The sequence below is a fragment of the Astyanax mexicanus genome, chromosome 1 (assembly GCF_023375975.1).
Source record: "Astyanax mexicanus isolate ESR-SI-001 chromosome 1, AstMex3_surface, whole genome shotgun sequence".
Classification (NCBI taxonomy): domain Eukaryota; kingdom Metazoa; phylum Chordata; class Actinopteri; order Characiformes; family Acestrorhamphidae; genus Astyanax; species Astyanax mexicanus.
The window spans coordinates 41,612,855-41,630,719 of record NC_064408.1 but is presented as its reverse complement, the minus strand read 5'-3'; the positions used below and the strand labels follow the sequence as shown (position 1 = coordinate 41,630,719).

At 39.4% G+C, this 17,865-nt stretch overlaps 1 protein-coding gene across 23 annotated transcripts in view; it reads left to right on the top strand.

Annotated features, from left to right (window-relative positions):
• epb41l2 (erythrocyte membrane protein band 4.1 like 2) overlaps positions 1-17,865 on the top strand; it is a 135,762-nt gene that overhangs the window by 37,530 nt on the left and 80,367 nt on the right. For all 23 annotated transcript variants that reach the window (XM_049478882.1, XM_049478966.1, XM_049478965.1 and 20 more), the window contains exons 2-4: positions 8,841-9,049; positions 10,434-10,844; positions 13,392-13,562. In XM_049478882.1, the coding sequence (XP_049334839.1) occupies positions 8,855-9,049; positions 10,434-10,844; positions 13,392-13,562 (777 nt within the window). In that variant the 5' untranslated portion in view covers positions 8,841-8,854. The remainder of the gene's footprint in view (positions 1-8,840; positions 9,050-10,433; positions 10,845-13,391; positions 13,563-17,865) is intronic.

The following is a 17,865-nucleotide window of genomic DNA, read 5'->3' as shown; positions in this document are numbered from 1 at the left end:
ACGGGTGGGGGCGGGGCTGGTAATGCCCTGAACTGTTTGATATGGCGATATATATCGTAAAAAAATAGCATTTGCAATGTCAAATTTGCCCATTATTGTGCAGAACTACATGATGCACTATGTCAGGTGATGCACAATGTGTCAGAGTGTCTGAATAGTCCTTCTAATCAGTGAGTACAGCGGCTAATGTGATTTTTAATGAGTAGAATCTGTTCTAGCTTCTACTGTGGACATCATGTGCTGCTATTTTGTAACCTACAGAGTGATCTAGTAGGATATCAGTTAATCCCATTTGAAGTTATAGTTGTCAGTCATCATAGCTGGCTGTTATTATACCTGAATGAGAGCTGTGATTGGTGGAGAGCGAATTCAAAAGAAATGTCCCTGCATTTTTGCCTTCTGACAAATCGCACCTGTGTGATCTATACACTTGTTTTATAACCCCATATTCAACTTCATGCAAATATTTTTAATGGAAATAATGCTAAAAAACAACAACAAAAAGTATTGAGTTATGACTAGGAGTGTGATGAGACACTCATCTCATGAGGCAATATTGAGTTCACAAGAACGAAATGAGATTTTGTATAGAGAGACCACTTCAAAATAATCAGTTTCTCTGATTTTGCTATTTATAGTTATATGTTTAAGTAAAATGAACATTGTGGTTTTATTTTATAAACAACGGACAACATTTAGCTATTCCAAATCCCAATTAAAAATATTGTCATTTAGAGCATTTATTTGCAGGAAATGAGAAATGGTCAAATTAATAAAAAAAGATTCAGTGCTTTCAAACCTCAAACAATGCAAAGAAAACAAGTTCATATTCATTTAGAGTTTAAGTTTTACCTAAGGAAGAGTTCAGTATCAATCAGTATTCGGTGGAATAACCCAGATTTTTAATCACAGCTTTCATGTGTCTTGGCATGCTCTCCACCGGTCTTACACACTGCTTTTGGGTGATCTTATGCCATTCCTGGTGCAAAAATTCAAGCAGTTCAGCTTGGTTTGATGGCTTGTGATCATCCATCTTCTTGATTATATTCCATAGCTTTTTTCAGTGGGGTTCAGGTCTGGAGATTGGGCTGGTCATGACACTGTCTTGATCTGGTCTTTCATCCACCCTTTTTTTGATCTAGCTTTGTGAAATTGAACATTATCCTGCTGGAAACAAAAAAACAGTCCTTAGAGTTTGGGAACATTTGCCAGAACATTTACCTTTTAAAAGCAGTTTAAATGGCTGATTAAAGGGCTGATTACTGTTGTTTTGCTGTTTTCCTCGGGTTTTAAGAGCTCGGAGCTCACTCAGCTCTTGATTGGTCCGGACGCAAGACAGTTCAAGGGAGAGGGCAGGGCTGGTGATGTCACAGGCCCTGCATTGTTTAGTATCGGGATATATATATCATGGAAAAAATAACCTTTGCAATGTACATTTTTCTAATATCGTGCAGTCCTAATATGCATATATTTGAATAACCACACCCTCTAGGTTATGCATTTAGTCTCCAAGGAGTTTCAGAAGCATTTAGACATTTTAAAAGAGGGGTTGAAAAGAACAAATATTTTTTCTTCTAAAGTGTAAAGTTTGTGTGTGTGTGTGTTTGTTTGTTTTTGTGTGTGTGTGTGTGTGTGTGGTTGGACATTCCAAACATAGCAGTGATGACTGAGCTGCTTTTGTCCTGTACCGCAGTGAACAGAAGTGTTGCATCCTGCTGACCAAGCACATACCTGCGGCAGAATCTCTCACACACACACACACACACACACACACACACACACACATGCAAACACAGACGCAAACACACAGGCTCACTGAAAGGTCTTACTGAAACTGGGGTAGCCAAATAAAACTGATACTCTATATAGACTGTTTATTATACACACACTTTATGTAGGTATTGAACTGGCTTGGCTGTTGAGTTACTTACAGAATATGGAGAATCATACAGACATCTATACCCAAACACAGTCAACAGTGTAAACTGTGGCAGGACAGCACTGGTTGCACTAATTTCTGTACCAGCAATGCCCTTAATGTGTCTGTCCGGGTGTCTGTCCGGGTGTCTGTGGTGCCTCTGTCTGTCTGTGTCTTTGTACGCACTTCTATGTGTGTGCATCTGTCTCTGGGTGTATGTGTTTCTATGTGCAAGTCTCTGAATGTGTGCGTGCATCTGTGTGTGTGTGTCTATGTGCATGTCTGTGTGCTTGTGTCTGTGTGTATTTCTGTCTCTCTGTTTCTATATGCAAGCCTGTGTGTATCTGTCTCTGTGTGCATCTCTGTGCAGGTGTCTCTGTGTATGTCTCTATGTGCATCTGTCTCTCTGTACATCTGTCTTTGTGTGTTTCTATGTGCATGTCTCTGTGCCCGTGTCTCTGTGCTCTTCTCTCTGTGCGCCCATCATTGTGTGTGTGTGTTGGTGGAAATTTTTTATATTGGACCAATAGGAATGGTTCTCCAAAATAGTTTGAAAATGCTTCGAAGTCTAGAAGGTAGGATCTTCAGTAGGACTCTTCTGTTAAGACCCTTTTCAAAGTCTTTTATAGGCGAGTCACGTCACTCGGTGGTCATCATTTGTATCCACCACCAAAATGGTGTAAACCAAAGGTCAAAGGTTAATTTCAACAGCATATTAAACCACTGACCACATCTGATAAACACCTTATAAACACTTTGCAGCATTTGGCTATTTTTGTTTTTGCTATGGTTAATGCGCTTGTGCATCTCTCTGTATTGGAGGGGCTTCTCCTCTAGCATACTGACTGCTATGTAGTGGCTGAACCTAGGCCTTGGAATGCAGCTAGTTATTACCTGTCTGTCTCGCAGTCAATCTGTCTGTCTGTCTGTATACCTATCTCTGTCTTTCAATTCATTCGTCTGTCAGTTTGGCAATCTGTCAGTCAGTCTATTTACATATATATGTGTCTCTGTGACAAATTGACAGACAGACAGATTGACAGATTGTTTGTCTGTCCTTTTGTCTGTCTTTTTGTCTGTTTGTCTGTCTGTCAGTCTATCTATCTGATTGCTTGTGTATGTGTGTAGGTTATGGTGGCAGATGGCTGGGCTATAGGTGTTATGTAACTGCAGCTGTAAAGCGTTTGGATTTTGGCCTCATGAACAGTCATATGACCTAAACAACCATGTCATGCACTCATACAGTAACTGCACATGTTTCTGCATGACTGAATGACTGAATGAAAAGGTCTAAAATCCTCCCGACTTCACCAAGCACCAGATTGTGCTAACATTTGCAACATCCACTATGAGAAAAGTAAATTTCTCATAAACAGCCAATCTTGTTTCATGTATCTGCCTTTAAAAGAACAGTTTGGTCCAGTCCATCAGCCAGCATGTGTTATATGTAATATCTAATGTGTTTTATCTTTAGTTAAGAACAGAACATGCTAGGCTAATGACACTAACAAACACTGGACAAAGACAGTGCGTGGTCTCATCTCAGTAAGCTGCACTGCACAGAAATGATTTTCAGGATGTTTATCACGTTCTGTCTTGCTAAAAAAAGAGACACACAGAGATAATTGAGTTTAAAGCTGGACGCTGTGCAGAGCCCTCATCTGGACTTTGTCACTAAATGGAGGCCACACACACACACACATACACACACTGTAACCCACAGCGGATATGAGCTCTTAATGCTCGTTATGAACTCGCAGGCAGTCCTTGCACTGCGTGTGGAGAACTGATGATCCTCTCAACCTCTCAAACTTCTCCAGCCCACAGACAACAGCACTCTCTCAGCAGATATAATGTACTTACACAGTGAAAAGCAGAAGGAATGTGTGTGTTTTGTGTCATTTTTAATGAACTGATCAGCAATACATATACACTCATCAATAAAAAAAATTTCTAAAGGAGACATTACAACTGCTGTAGTCTGTGGGTGAGCATTATCTTGTTGAACAGTTCCAGTTGGAAGCCCTGTAATGAGAGGCAACACATTAGGAGTGAGCGATATGGCCCTAAAATAATATCACAATATGTCATGGAATGATACTCTTGGCGATATGATAAAACACTAAATAAATTATATTATATATATATTGAAAAATACATTATTGCAACAAAATGAAAAAATAATTTTATTATTGCATACAGTACGATATGGCACACCCCTAACTAAGAAATAAAAAAATGCTAGAATTTTAGCAGATTTGTAACAGAAGTCAATGATCCAGAATGTCATGATACTACTGTAATAATGCTCTCCAAATCCAGGGGTTGGACAAAGAAACTGAAACACCTGGTTTTAGACCACAATAATTTATTGTCTCGATGGACAGTTCTGGTGGAAACAGGAGAGTTGAGGTGCACATTGAATTCTGCCGTGATTTGGGCAGTCGTGGTTTTATGTTTTTTGGATACAATCCGGGTTAGCACCCGAACATCCCTTTCAGACAGCTTCCTCTAGCGTCCACAGTTAATCCTGTTGGATGTGGTTCGTCCTTCTTGGTGGTATGCTGACATTACCCTGGATACCGTGGCTCTTGATACATCACAAAGACTTGCTGTCTTGGTCACAGATGCGCCAGCAAGACGTGCACCAACAATTTATCCTCTTTTGAACTCTGGTATGTCACCCATAATGTTGTCTGCATTGCAATATTTTGAGCAAAACTGTGCTCTTACCCTGCTAATTGAACCTTCACACTCTGCTCTTACTGGTGCAATGTGCAATTAATGAAGATTGGCCACCAGGCTGCTCCAATTTAGCCATGAAACCTCCCACACTAAAATGACAGGTGTTTCAGTTTCATTGTCCAACCCCTGTATCTCCATATATCCAGGATTAAAGTAAAATAAATTATACTGGACAGATAATCTGTCTCTAGTAGATATATAATGGGAAATGAGAACAGTGTGAATTTTTCTTTTGCTAAAAACAGTAAAAAAAAAAAAAAAATAGTATCCTGATGTGATAAATATGGGTGAGTGGTATGGCATGATATTTCAGGGTATAATGTCATTCACCATATTCAAAAATGTTGGCGATATTATTGCGTGTGATACGATACGAGATGGCACACCCCTACAACACGTGGCTGCAGGATGTCTTGCACATATCGCTGAGCTGTTTGTGTCCCTCACATCACTTCTAGGGGTAACTGACTGTCATACAGAAAGACCTAGTATCTACACCCATAATCTTGAACATATCTTACACATATCTGGGATATAACTGCATGTCAATTTTTCTTTAAAAAGATATTTATCAATGCTATCATGATAAAACTAGGGTTGTCAACATTAACATGTTAACACATGCAGTTAACCTGGAGAATTGAATGTGTTAATTATTTTTTAATGCAAATTAATCACGTGACAAAATTGTCAGACCCTAGTGGTGCATAAGCAGTTTTATTTAGTGAATTGTTGAGTTCAGAAGATGGATTACCTTTTATTAATGCTGGAGTTTATGATCTCTCTCTCTCTCTCTCTCTGGCTTTCTCTTACACACTCACGTGATCATGCACACACAGCAAATGACACATTTCCTTTAACCTGTTGAGTGTGGAATATGGAGCTACCTTAGCATAATAATTACAAATATAATACAATATTATAATACAGTGCAACTACCCTGAGGTTTTATAATACAGTAAAACTACCCTGAGGTTTAATAATACAGTAAATTTACCCTGAGATTTTATAATACAGCAAAAAAATGGGGCTAGTCTACACTACACCATTATTATTGTCTGATTCCCTAAAATACAGTTAAATACCAACATAGGAAAAAAAAAAAAAAAGATTTTATCCATGATTTAGTTCCCGACTATTGTTGTGGTTCATACAATTATGTTTTACGGGAGAGGGACCAATAATACTGATTATTTTATTCACTATGTTCAAATACCCATTATCAAAAGCTTAAGCAAGACAACAGTGATTCAGCGTGATTAATCAAATAATTATATTGTGATTGTGATTCATTGTTGTTTAAATGATTGACACCACTAGATAAAACGTTGTATCTCCTCTTTTCATCATCTTGTGACAATTTGAAATTGGCTCATGAACCTATATCGAAGCATGGCCCACAATAGTCCTTAATATATTATTATTCCTTTCATAAAACAATATTGATGACTTTATTTTCTTACATAAATAAACACACCCTGAAATATGGGCAGTATTAAACATAGGATCTGTGATACTAAATATGGGACACATGTTGTAATTGGGGGTTTATTAGTACATATAATTGCTTAGCATATTTGTAATGTGTCAGACACGTGTGCCGTCAAATCCTGCTATGATATATAAATACACAAATGTGTGTAAAGAGAGAGATGTATGGGTGAAAGATTTAGTTGATTCCTACATATATACACACAGGTATATAGTACACACACACACACACACACACACACACACACACACATGCACAGCTCTGGAGTGATTTAGTGGTGTAAATCCATCTCGGGTACATCGTGAGCATGGATTAGATTGTGTACTTTTACTGCAGGTGTGTTTTGTCTGCAGTGTGTAGGCTTAGCTCTGTTCTTACTGCTGGAGCTATTAGCCTCTTATCAGTGTAATCACACACACGCATGTGTGAGCTGTGTATTGTTATATTAAAGCAGTCAGCTGTGAGAGGCTGCGGGTTTCTGTGATTGTATCTCCTCACGTAGTGCACTCTATAGGTCAGATTGGGGCCTCCTTCACCCAAACAGCACATGGTATGTCTAACAAAGTCATGTGACATTCAGCTGTGTCTGCACATCTCCCATGATGTTCATAAAACCAGCCAATCAGATTCACTTTATAAACATATGTATATTTAAAGTGGCAGTCCGTATATTGTGTTTAATGGTACCAGTGTGCTGAAACAACCGTCCCTGCTGAGAATAATATATTCATTCTAAAAAACTGGGGAGTCAGGTTACCTTTCCCCGGAGTTCTTCTGGCCACCGTTACGCGTCTTTACGTACTTGAAACACACGTACAGCCTCTAAAAGAGGATCCGGCTCAGTTTTGCTAAACACGAGCGGCTGGTGGAGCAGTGGAGACTTCAGAAGAGGAAACTCAGAGCTCAGTAGCTCATTTACTCATAGTAAAAACCAAGTGTGTAGTTGAAGTGAAGTTTCTGACTGAGCTCTCTCTCTCTCTCTCTCTCTCTCTCCCTCCCTCTCTCTCTCTCTCCCTCTCTCTCTGATTGTACATAACCTAGAATCAGATTCATCCGCTCTGAAAGAAGACCACATCACACCCACCCAGTTTAAAATGATTCTTCCGCATGCTCAGTGCAATTACCTATTGTCACCAGAGAGGGCACTCAATCCCTAAACTTACGAACATCAGCTTTAAATGAGCAATGATTTATTTAATACAGTATTGATAAATGTGTCTAAAACCTCCCTCTGCCTTTTTTTTTTTTACTCTCTCACTGTCTGTCGCACTCTCTTTTACTTTCTCTGTCACTCTCTCGCTTGCAGTCTTTAACTTTCAGTCTTCTGCTCTCTTGCTTGCAGTCTCATTCTCAAAATTTCAGTCTCTCACTCTGTCATTCTCTCATTTTTACTGTTGCTCTTTCGCTTGCAGTCTCTCGTTTTCCCACATTCAGTCTCTTACTCTCTGTCACTCTTTCAGTTACAGTCTCTCGTTTTCTTACTTTCAGTCTCTTACTCTGTCGCTCAATCTTCAATTTCTCATTCTTTCAATTTCAATCTCTTACTGTCGCTTTCTCTCTCAATCTCGCGCTTTCTCACTTTTAGTCTCTTACTCTGTCGCGCTCTCTCTCTCTGTCTCGCGCTTTCTCACTTTTAGTCTCTTACTTTGTCACTCTCTCTTACAGTTTCTTATTCTTTCAATTCCAGTCTCTTACTGTCGCTCTCTCTCTTGCGCAGTCTCGCATTTTCTCACCCTCAGTCTCCTACTCTCTGTCGCTCTCTCTCTCCTACAGTCTCTCCTTCTCTTACTTTCAGTCTCTAACTGTCACTCTCTCTCGCAGTCTCCCATTTTCTCACTTTCAGTCTCTCACTCTCTGTTGCTCTTTCAGTTACAGTCTCTCGTTTTCTCACTTTTAGTCTCTTACTCTTTTGCTCTCTCTTACAGTTTCTCATTCTGTCAATTCCAGTCTCTTACTGTCGCTCTCTCTCTCTCTCACAGTCTTGCGCTTTCTCACTTTTAGTCTCTTACTCTGTTGCTCTCTTTTACAGTTTCTCATTCTTTCAATTCCAGTCTCTTACTGTCGCTCTCTCTTTCTCACAGTCTCGCATTTTCTCACCTTCAGTCTCTTACTCTGTCGCTCTTTCAGTTACAGTCTCTCATTCTCTCACTTTTAGTCTCTTACTCTTTTGCTCTCTTACAGTTTCTCATTCTTTCAATTCCAGTCCCCTCCTGTACTCTCTCTCTCTCTTGCAGTCTCGCATTTTCTCACTTTTAGTCTCTTACTCTGTCGCTCTCTCTCTCTTTCTTATAGTCTCTCGTTCTCTAATTGTCAAATTAGTGAAGTGGTTTGAGTGATCCAATTTGTATATGTTTTATATAGTCTTGGGCGTGCAGTCAGCACTTGCCTTTATGTGGTTTGCATTTTTATATAATCCTAATACTCTTCATGCTTCAAGTGAAGCAGTGTAAACTGTGTGTGTGTGTGTGTGTGTGTGTGTGTTTGCATGCTGTCTGAAGTATTTGGGTTGAGGCTGATGCCTCAGGCTTGGGGAATCCTCTGCCTCTGTTCTACTGCACCATTTAAGCGGTAGTGCAGTGAAATTCAGTAGCGCAGTTGTTCAGTAATCTGTAATAGCTTTGTTTCACTGGTTTCTGACACTGTAGTAATCTGTGTATATCGTTTTTTTTTTCTTTTCTCTATTAGTGTGACTGGGCGTCATGACTACAGAGGTGGGTTCAGAACCTGAAGTGAAGAAGGAGCCGGAGAAGAGTTCAGAGGAAGCGCAGGCCGAACAGCAGCAGCAGCTGGCCGAGCAGCCGGCCGAGCCCAGCGAGAGTGAACCCAGCGCAGCCGCAGAGCCACAGCCTACCCCCACTGACTCCACTAAGCCTGACAACACTGACCAGCAGGAGGTACTGCTCACACACTGCTTTCATCGTTTTTTTTTTTTTAATTAATCGTATTAAAAAGAGTTTACCCTGTTGTTGTTAGCTTAACCGTCTCTACCATCCAGGAAACACTTTCTACTAGATTTTGGAGCGATGCTGTGAGGATTTAATGAGGAGAGTGATCACCATTCCACTTTATCCCAAATCCTTAACTCATCCCAGAAGTATGGTATTTTTTGCACAATAAGGTGCACTTTAAATCCTTACATTTTCCCAAAAATCGCCAGTGTGCCTTATGTATGAATTTTACCAATCAGGTTATAAGGAGCACTAAAGCCACTCCGCTGAAGTATTTGTTTACCCTGGTTAAACAAGCTACATGGGATAAACCGCTAGCTAATATCACCCTGGCGTACCGGAACACTCAGGGTTCCTCAGTGTAGCACTGTTGGGCGGCATTATCAATATCTCAAGCTAATGCTCCAGCCTTACTGTAAATAAACGGAAGTGCTTTACTCATCCAAATAAACAGTTTTCAGAAGAGAAATATGTGTAGATAAACATCCAGCACTCATTTGACTTTAAAACTTTTTTTTTTAAGAAATACAGTTTTGTTTACCTAGCTTAACTTTACTTAACTTTAGTTAAGCTTTAGTTAACTTTCTCACCAGCAGCCAGCGGTGAGACCTTCTGAATTAGATGGAAAACATGGCGACACCCCTGTGTTTTAGTTACTAGTGTCGCTTAAAATGCGCCTTATAATCCAATAGACCAGAAAATAGACGTTTATTAATAGTGCTCATTATAATATGAAAAAAGCGGTACTGGATGGAGCAAAATCATTCCAGAGAACACAGTTCCACTGCTAAACAACTCAATGCTGTGCTGGCAGTGGCTTTAAACCCCACTAAACCATGTCTGGTGGTGTTTCTGGTGCCTATACGTTCATGTTTATCTTTTCCAGAGAGGCCCAGTCCATTGGTAATGCTTCTCTGTAGGGACTAGACAAACTGTGTTTGTGTGCATGTGCACGTCTGTGTCAGCAATGGATGCATTCATAAGAAGTGTTCCACCAACACTTGGACACAGTGTATTTTGCAAGTTTACTCACTGGCCACTTCATCAGAAATGCAATAAAATCAATCAATCAATTAACCTTTATTTCCACTCGGTAAACACTTTGAGAGCAACCCTCATTTTAACTGTCGCCGAGCTTACACAAAATTAAAGGGATTGAAAATGCTCTAGTGGTGTTCATGGTAGTGTATGAACCGTATGAACACAAACTGAGCATCAGCAGATGAGCTACACTCTCTAGCAGGAGGAGGAGCTACAAGGGAGAAGTTTCCAATAAAGTGACCAGAAAGTATGGACTAAAACAAGCCGTTGTGTCTCTTCTCTGTTCCAGAACGCGGAAGCGGAGCCCTCAAGCCCACCCCCATCCAGCGGGCAGAAGAAAGAGAAGGGCATCTCCCGCTTTCTGCCTCCATGGCTTAAACGGCAGAAGTCCCACAGCCAGGTGGAGCCCAAAGAAAGCTCCTCCCCTACAGACACGCCCAACCAAACACTGACCGAGAAACAGGAAGAGGAGGAGAAAGAGGAGGAGGAAGCGGAAGCAGCAGAGGAACAGGTGGGGAAAGCACCAGAAGAAGCAGAAAAACGACAGGAAGAGGCGGGGCCAAAGGAAGAGGGGGAGGCAGTGTCTCCAGTCGTAGAGCAGCCGGCGGAAACTAAGGAGGTGAAGGCAGAAGTGAAAGAGGAGGTGAAGGCGGAGGAGGTGCAAGCAGAGAATAACTCCGTGGGCAGTGTAGAGACACAGGTGAGTGTTTTGTGATTTGAGATTAAAGATCATGAGATTATTAGTTGTGTCTCATTCTAAAGGGTGTGTTTTGATTGGCCTATCAGCTCTGTGTCTCAGTTAAAAGCAGCAGTGTGGAACAAACTGTTCAGTTCAGATGGAAGCTCCTCCGGAGTTTGTGGGGCGGGGAGCGTTAGCCAGTCCGATGGGATGTGTGGATTCTTTAGAAGTCTGCAAGGATGGGTTTGATGACAGGCTGGAAGAGAGGTTGGTGGTTCATTAGATAAATGAATGGATAGATAGTTCTTAAGAACTAAGTGGATGAGTAGAGAGTGTGCATATATATGGTTGCATTGGTATATGGAGAGATGGATGCACAAAAAGAGAAATGCATGCATGAAGAGATGCCTGCATTACATTAATAGAAATGGGTGGATGCTCAAAGAGACGGATGGGTCTGTGTGGATGGAGAGATGGATGGATGCATGGATTGATATAGAGGTGGCTTGATTAAGTGGTAGATGGTTTATATGCACAGAGTTTTTGGTGGATTGATTGATTGATTGAATGAGTTATTGATTGAGGTAGATGGATTAAGAAATAGATGGATGGAGGGATTGTAGCATGGGTTAATGATAAGGCAGATGGATAGAGAGATGGTTGAATAGAGTAATGGAGAGGCAGGTGGAAAAGAGATTAGATGAGGTAATAGGTAAGGATAAGGATTCATGCAAAGATGGGTGGATGAAGAGATGGGTGGATGTGTGGATTGATGAAGAGGTTATTGGTGGGTGCTAGGATGGATTTATTGAGGTGAATGGATGAAGAAATAGATGGAAGGAGTAATTGGTGCATGGGTGGAGGAAGTGTCAGATGGATGGATGGAGAGATGGGTGGACAGAGTGATGAACAGTGACATTGATAAAAGATTGAATAAGAGTGATAAATCCAAGGGTTCATGGATAGATGGATGGATGGATGGATTGATAGAGGCGTACATGCATCATATACACTAGAGTTATTGGTGGGTGCTAGGATAGATTTGATTGATTATGGTGAATGAATGAAGAAATAGGTGAATAGAGATAAATGCATGGGTTGAGAAAGAGGCAGATGGGTGGAGAGAGATAGGTGGAAAGATTGATAGAGAGGATTGGATGGTGTAATAAATCCAGTGGTTGATGGTGAGGTTGAGGTGAGTGGATGGAGAGATAGAGGGTGGATGCATGGCTTGATGGAGTGGTGGATGGACATAGAGAGTAGTTAGATGGATAGAGTGCTGATTGGTTGATCGGGAGTGAGATGAACTAGTTATAAAGAGTGATGGTTGGAATTAGGATGGACATGGTTTAATTTAGTGAATGGATACATATATGGATACAGTAATGATTGCATTGATTGCTGTAGAGGTTCACGGGTGGAGAGAAAGATGGATTAGATGTATAGAGTGACAGGCAATGGAAGAAGAGAGAGAATGGAATGAAAGAATTGGTCAGAGAATTATGAATGAAAAATTAGATGTACAAGGTGATGTATTGCTGGATGGATGGATGCAAGGATTCAAAGATTTAGAGATTAATTAGATGGATGGAGAGAAATGTATGGATTGATGGAGAGGTGGGTGGAGTTACAAGGTGATCCCTGCATACATGGATTGATGGGAAGTTGAATGGATGGCTGGAGAGATGGATGCGTTGATTGACGGATATGTAGATGGAAGAGAGAGAGATTTAAGAATGTATATATACAGAGTGATGGTTGGATGCAAGGATTTGGAAAGGTGGATGCATGGACTGACAAAAAAAGAGAGAGAGAGAGAGACTGATTGATTGATTGATTGATTGATTTAGAGAGGTAATTTAGACATACAGACGCATGGATGAATGATTAAGGGAATAATTAGATAAAAAGAGATAGATTGATGGAGAGGTGGATGGATGAAATATGGATTAAATGTACAGAGTGAAGGTTGAATGCATGAACTGATGGCGAGGTTAAGGACTTGATTAACAGAGTGACAGATAATGGAAGGAGAGATGAATGGATGAAAGAAGGATTAGATAGTACATAGTAATGGGTGGATGCATGTATTAATGGTTAATTGGATGCATGGTCAGGAAAATGGATGAACATGTGGATTTATGGAAAGGTGGATTAAATTGACATAGATATTAATTAAGGTGCATGGATGGAGTGGTCAGAGTGTTGGAGGTCTGAAGTGTTTCTGTTATGGAGCTGGTGGTTGTTTAGAGTGCAGTGTCCATGTTCTTGCATTTGTCCATTCCTTTTTTTTTTTTCTTTTTTTCATTCTTCTTGTCATTTTTTGTTTCGGAATCCGCCCTGTGACCTCATCTCCCAGCGATCCGCTCCAGTGGAAAACATGTGCTGGAGGAAAAAAGAGAAAGTGTGCAGTGACTTCAGACCACACCACACTTTCACATCTTCTCTCCAGCAGAGCCGAGACAGATACAGCTTCGCTCCTCAGCTTCACCCGCCGAGTCTATCCTTCTCTCTCTCTCTCTCTCCATCTGTCTGTGTTTCGACTGACACCTGCTTTTCTGTTCTCAGCCTGCGAAGGAGGAGAAAGAGGGAACCTCCGCAGAGAAGAAGGGAGAGAAAGGAGGTGAAGAAGTGCAGGAGAGCAGCGTTCTGTCTCCTCTGAAGCTGGGAAAGAAAATGAAGATTGTGGTGTGTCACGTGACCTTGCTGGATGGCACCCAGTTCCCATGTGAAGTGGAGGTAAGCGTGCTTGTGTGTGAGACACTGTCCTTGCGTATGTTTTCTTTGCCGTTTTTCTCGGAAATAATATCGCACATGTATTACACACATGCACACTCCCTGGCCGCATTATCAGAAACCCCTCCCTTGTAGCTTCACCTTACTGGTGTCTGGTTAGACACTGTAGTTTATCTGTTGATAGTCCGTTTTTGTAAATTATTCCCTAACCCCTTTATCAGTGGTCAGTTTCTGTCCCTCTGCTCAGGAACTAAACTCATACAGCTCTGGAAAAAAAATAAGAGTCTATTTAAAAATAATGAGTTTCTTTGATTTTACCAAATTGAAAACCTCTGGAATATAATCAAGAGGAAGACGGATGATCACGAGCCATCAAAGGAAGCTGAACTGCTGTAATTTTGTAGCGGGAGTGTCATAAAATTATTCAAAAGCAGTGTGTAAGACTGATGGAGGAGAACATGCCAAGATGCATGAAAACTGTGATTAAAAACCAGGATTGTAATATTGATTTCTGAACTCTTAAAACTTTAGGAATATTTTGTTATTTGAGTCATTTCTCATTTTCTGCAAATAAATGCTCTAAATGACAATATTTTTATTTGGAATTTTGAAAAAATGTTGTCTGTAGTTTTTAGAATAAAACAATAATGTTATTTTTTCTCAAACGTATACCTATAAAAAGCAAAATCAGAAAAACTGATTCAGAAACTGAAGTGGTCTCTTCATTTTTTCCAGAGCTGTATATTGATGTATGTCCATGTATATTGTGAAGCTGTATGGTAGGTGTTTCTTATAAAGTGGCCAGTGCATGGAAGCACAGGGTACAAGGGTAAATGGTGAAGCCAAAATGAAGAATGCTGTGTATGCGTGTGCATATCCTTGTATGGCTGCTTGTGCACGTGTGTGCGTGTATATGTGTGTATGTGTGTATGTGTGTGTGGAGACATGTGAGATATAATCTTGGTGGGACAGGAGGATGTTTTCTCTGCTAAACACACACACAGTGGATGTGGGTGTCTGTGTGTAGGGTTTGTGGTTGTAGTAGATGTAATCTGGTAGGTCAGGTGGTGTTTGTCATTTCTGCTGAAGACACACATGCTGGTGTGTATGTATGCATGTTTCTGCAGCCGCTGGTCTTTGTGCCTTCTGGCGAAACAGAATATAATAATGTTTTGTTGCAGTGGTAGATTTTTGTATAGCGTATGAGCAATATAAAACTGTTGTAACTGGCTATTTTTAACTTAACGTTCAGTCAAATTAGAAAAAAAACATGATGATTTGTGAACCTGAGGCAAATATTAAAATATTTGTCATCCAATAAATCACATTTGAAAACTGTTGTTGATTAAAATAAATTAAATTAAGACTTGAACTTGGTAGCTTTTCTGACATTTTGTAACTTTGTAAATTAAATCAAATTTGAATATGATTTGATTTATGAATATGAGCAATATTAATTTTTTTTTTTCCTTTTCGAAAAGGAGAGTTCAATAAATTTGACCAGTTTCAGTGCAAATTTCTTTAAGAATGTAAACATTTTCAGTTGCAAATAATTTAAAAACATTACATTACATTACATTTGAATGACACTTTTATCCAAAACAACCTACAAATGATGAGGTACATTAGCAACAAAAAAACATAAAAGTCCAAAGCAAAAAGTAAAACATTCAGCAGGACCTGAAAGAGGCCAGAAGATGAATATTGTGGTAGAAGAAGAAAGAAGGACGACAGGAGAGGGAGCAAGAAATGAGGTTAGAAATGGTTAGTAGGGGTGGGCAATATTATATCGTATACAATATATCGTGACAGAAATATCATGATATTAAAAATCCATATCGTGATAATAGGGCTGTTCTGTCTTAAAAGTAGCATATTATTTACTGTGAAGCTTTAGGTGTATTTATTGTATAATTGTTTTAGTTTGCAGTTTATATGCACGCACTAAATATTCTGCAATATTATTTGCTGCATTATATAATTTTATGCTATATTATTTATTTTGCAACACTATGATTATACTGTTATACTATTATACAATATTCCTGAAATGAATGAATTATTTTAGTTTTCCTATATCGCCAAGTATATCGTTATTGCAAAAATACCCTGAAATATCGTGATATTATTTTAGAGCCATATCGCCCACCCCTAGTGGTTAGTCTATTAATTGTTAGTCTTATGGGTGCTTGAAATTTTGAAAAATGCTTGAATTTTAGCGTTCTGTTTTCCAGGCCTGGAAAGTGCTGGAATTTTGGAGAAAATGCTTGAAATTTTAACTACGTTTACTTTACAATAAATAACGGTCTTACTAAATAAGTTCGCTTAAAGAAAAAATTGCGAAGCATAAAATAATGTCTTTAATTTAATCTCCTTCTGCTATTACCAAACACAAGTCTGGTTGCGTTTACGTAAACATAACACCATCTCTTCCAGTGTGACAAATTGTGTGAAACTGACACCAATAAATCCATAATTCCTGCTGTTTACTTACTTAGAAGTATTTTGTTTCTCAGTAGCATAGTCGCTGTGAAGTGTGGATAATAGTTTTGCAATTTATTGATTATTGCTGAAGCGCAGTTTTGAGATATCACTGTTATCATTCATTTACCACAGCTAAAAGGTGCTGGAAAAACTTAAAAATGGGCCTTAAAAGTGTTTGAATTTTACTTTGTAAAAGGTGTTTGAACCCTGAAAGTACGTGCTCTTTGAAAACAGTATTTAGCAGGTGTGGATGAAGCTAAAATGATTGTTCAAAACAGCAGAAACCTTCAGTATGGAATGTTGGTTTCTGATAAGTACCTTTATGTTCTTTGTTGGGTAATATATCTGCCTATATTACTTTGTATTGACTTGTGTTACTGGCCAGCTGATATATTGGGCAGGTTCTGATTTTAGTTGGCTGTTTCTACTGGGGTGAAGGTGGTAGTGGAGTTGTTTGTAGAGAGGAACTGACTGACATCTGAATACTGTCTCTGAAAGTTGTGTGAATGAGTAAGAAATTGCAGTGCTGACTTACTGCAGGATACGACTGTAAAAACTTGCTCAGACCTGTGATATTATAATTCTGTGTGTCTCCTCAGTGTCACGCCTTTAATCATTATTTCAGTGTAAGGCGTTGGCCGAGTTAGTCGACTGCTCCTGTGCTCTATGTGACTGGGTATTTTTTTTTTATTCTTTATATTGATACTGATACAATACATTGATATCCAAGCAACACTTTTTTTGATATCTTTTTTTCTATATTTTAACCTAAAAATCTCATTATCATACTGTTACCATGAGAGGCTAACATATTAAATGTTTCAGTGCGTCCTGCCTTCTTGTGTGTGGCATGTTCTATTACAGCCCACACCCATGTTCAAAGCAGCCCAGACCATCACACTACCACCACCATGTTTTATGTTCAGTATGATGTTCTTTTTTCTGAAATTATGTCTTAGTTTTACGGCAGATATAACTGTTGTACTTTTGTCTCATCAGTCCAAAGAATATTTACCTAAAGTCCTGTGGATCATCAAGATGTTTTTTTGGTAAATGTGAGATGGGCCTTTTTGTTCTTTTTGGTCAGCAGTGTTCTTTGCCCTGGAGTTCTCTCATGGAGACCATTTTTCACTCATCATTAACACTAACCTTAACTGGTGTGGTTGTGGCGTGCAGTTCTTAAGATGTTGTGCTAGGTTATTTTGTGACCTCCTGGGTGAGTTGTCCATGCCCTTTTGGAATAATTTGGGTCACTCTTGGGAAGGTTCACCAGTGTTCCATGTTTTCTTGATTTGTGAAGAATAGATTTTACTGTGGTCTGCTGGAGTCTCCGAGCCTTAAAATTACTTTATAACCTGATAAAGGATTTTTTTTCCCAATCATTTCTTTTGATTGGGGCATAATTTGTTGCTTTTTGAGATCTTTAAGCTTCTTTATGTTGTCAGACAGATTTTATTTAAGTGATTTCTTTTTAATTCTGCTGGTCTGGCAGTAATTAGGCTTGGTTGTGGTTAGAAGTGAAATTTTCCAAGAGATTAATCACAGTTCATTTATGGGGGCAAACACTTTTTCACAAAGGGCTAGATTGTTTTGGATAGTGTTTCTCCTTAATAATTAAAATTATCAATAGAGATTTAGGTTATATTTGTTCGATATTGAAGTTTGAAAGTTTAAAATTTAAGTATGACAAATGAAAAAACAAAAGAAATCTATAAGGGGGCACAGACTTGTTCAGGCCACTGTAAATTTACCTTTTCAACTCACAGCAGGTTAGTCCATACCCTCTCACTCTGAGCTTATAGAGTGTTTCAGTCCAGAATGC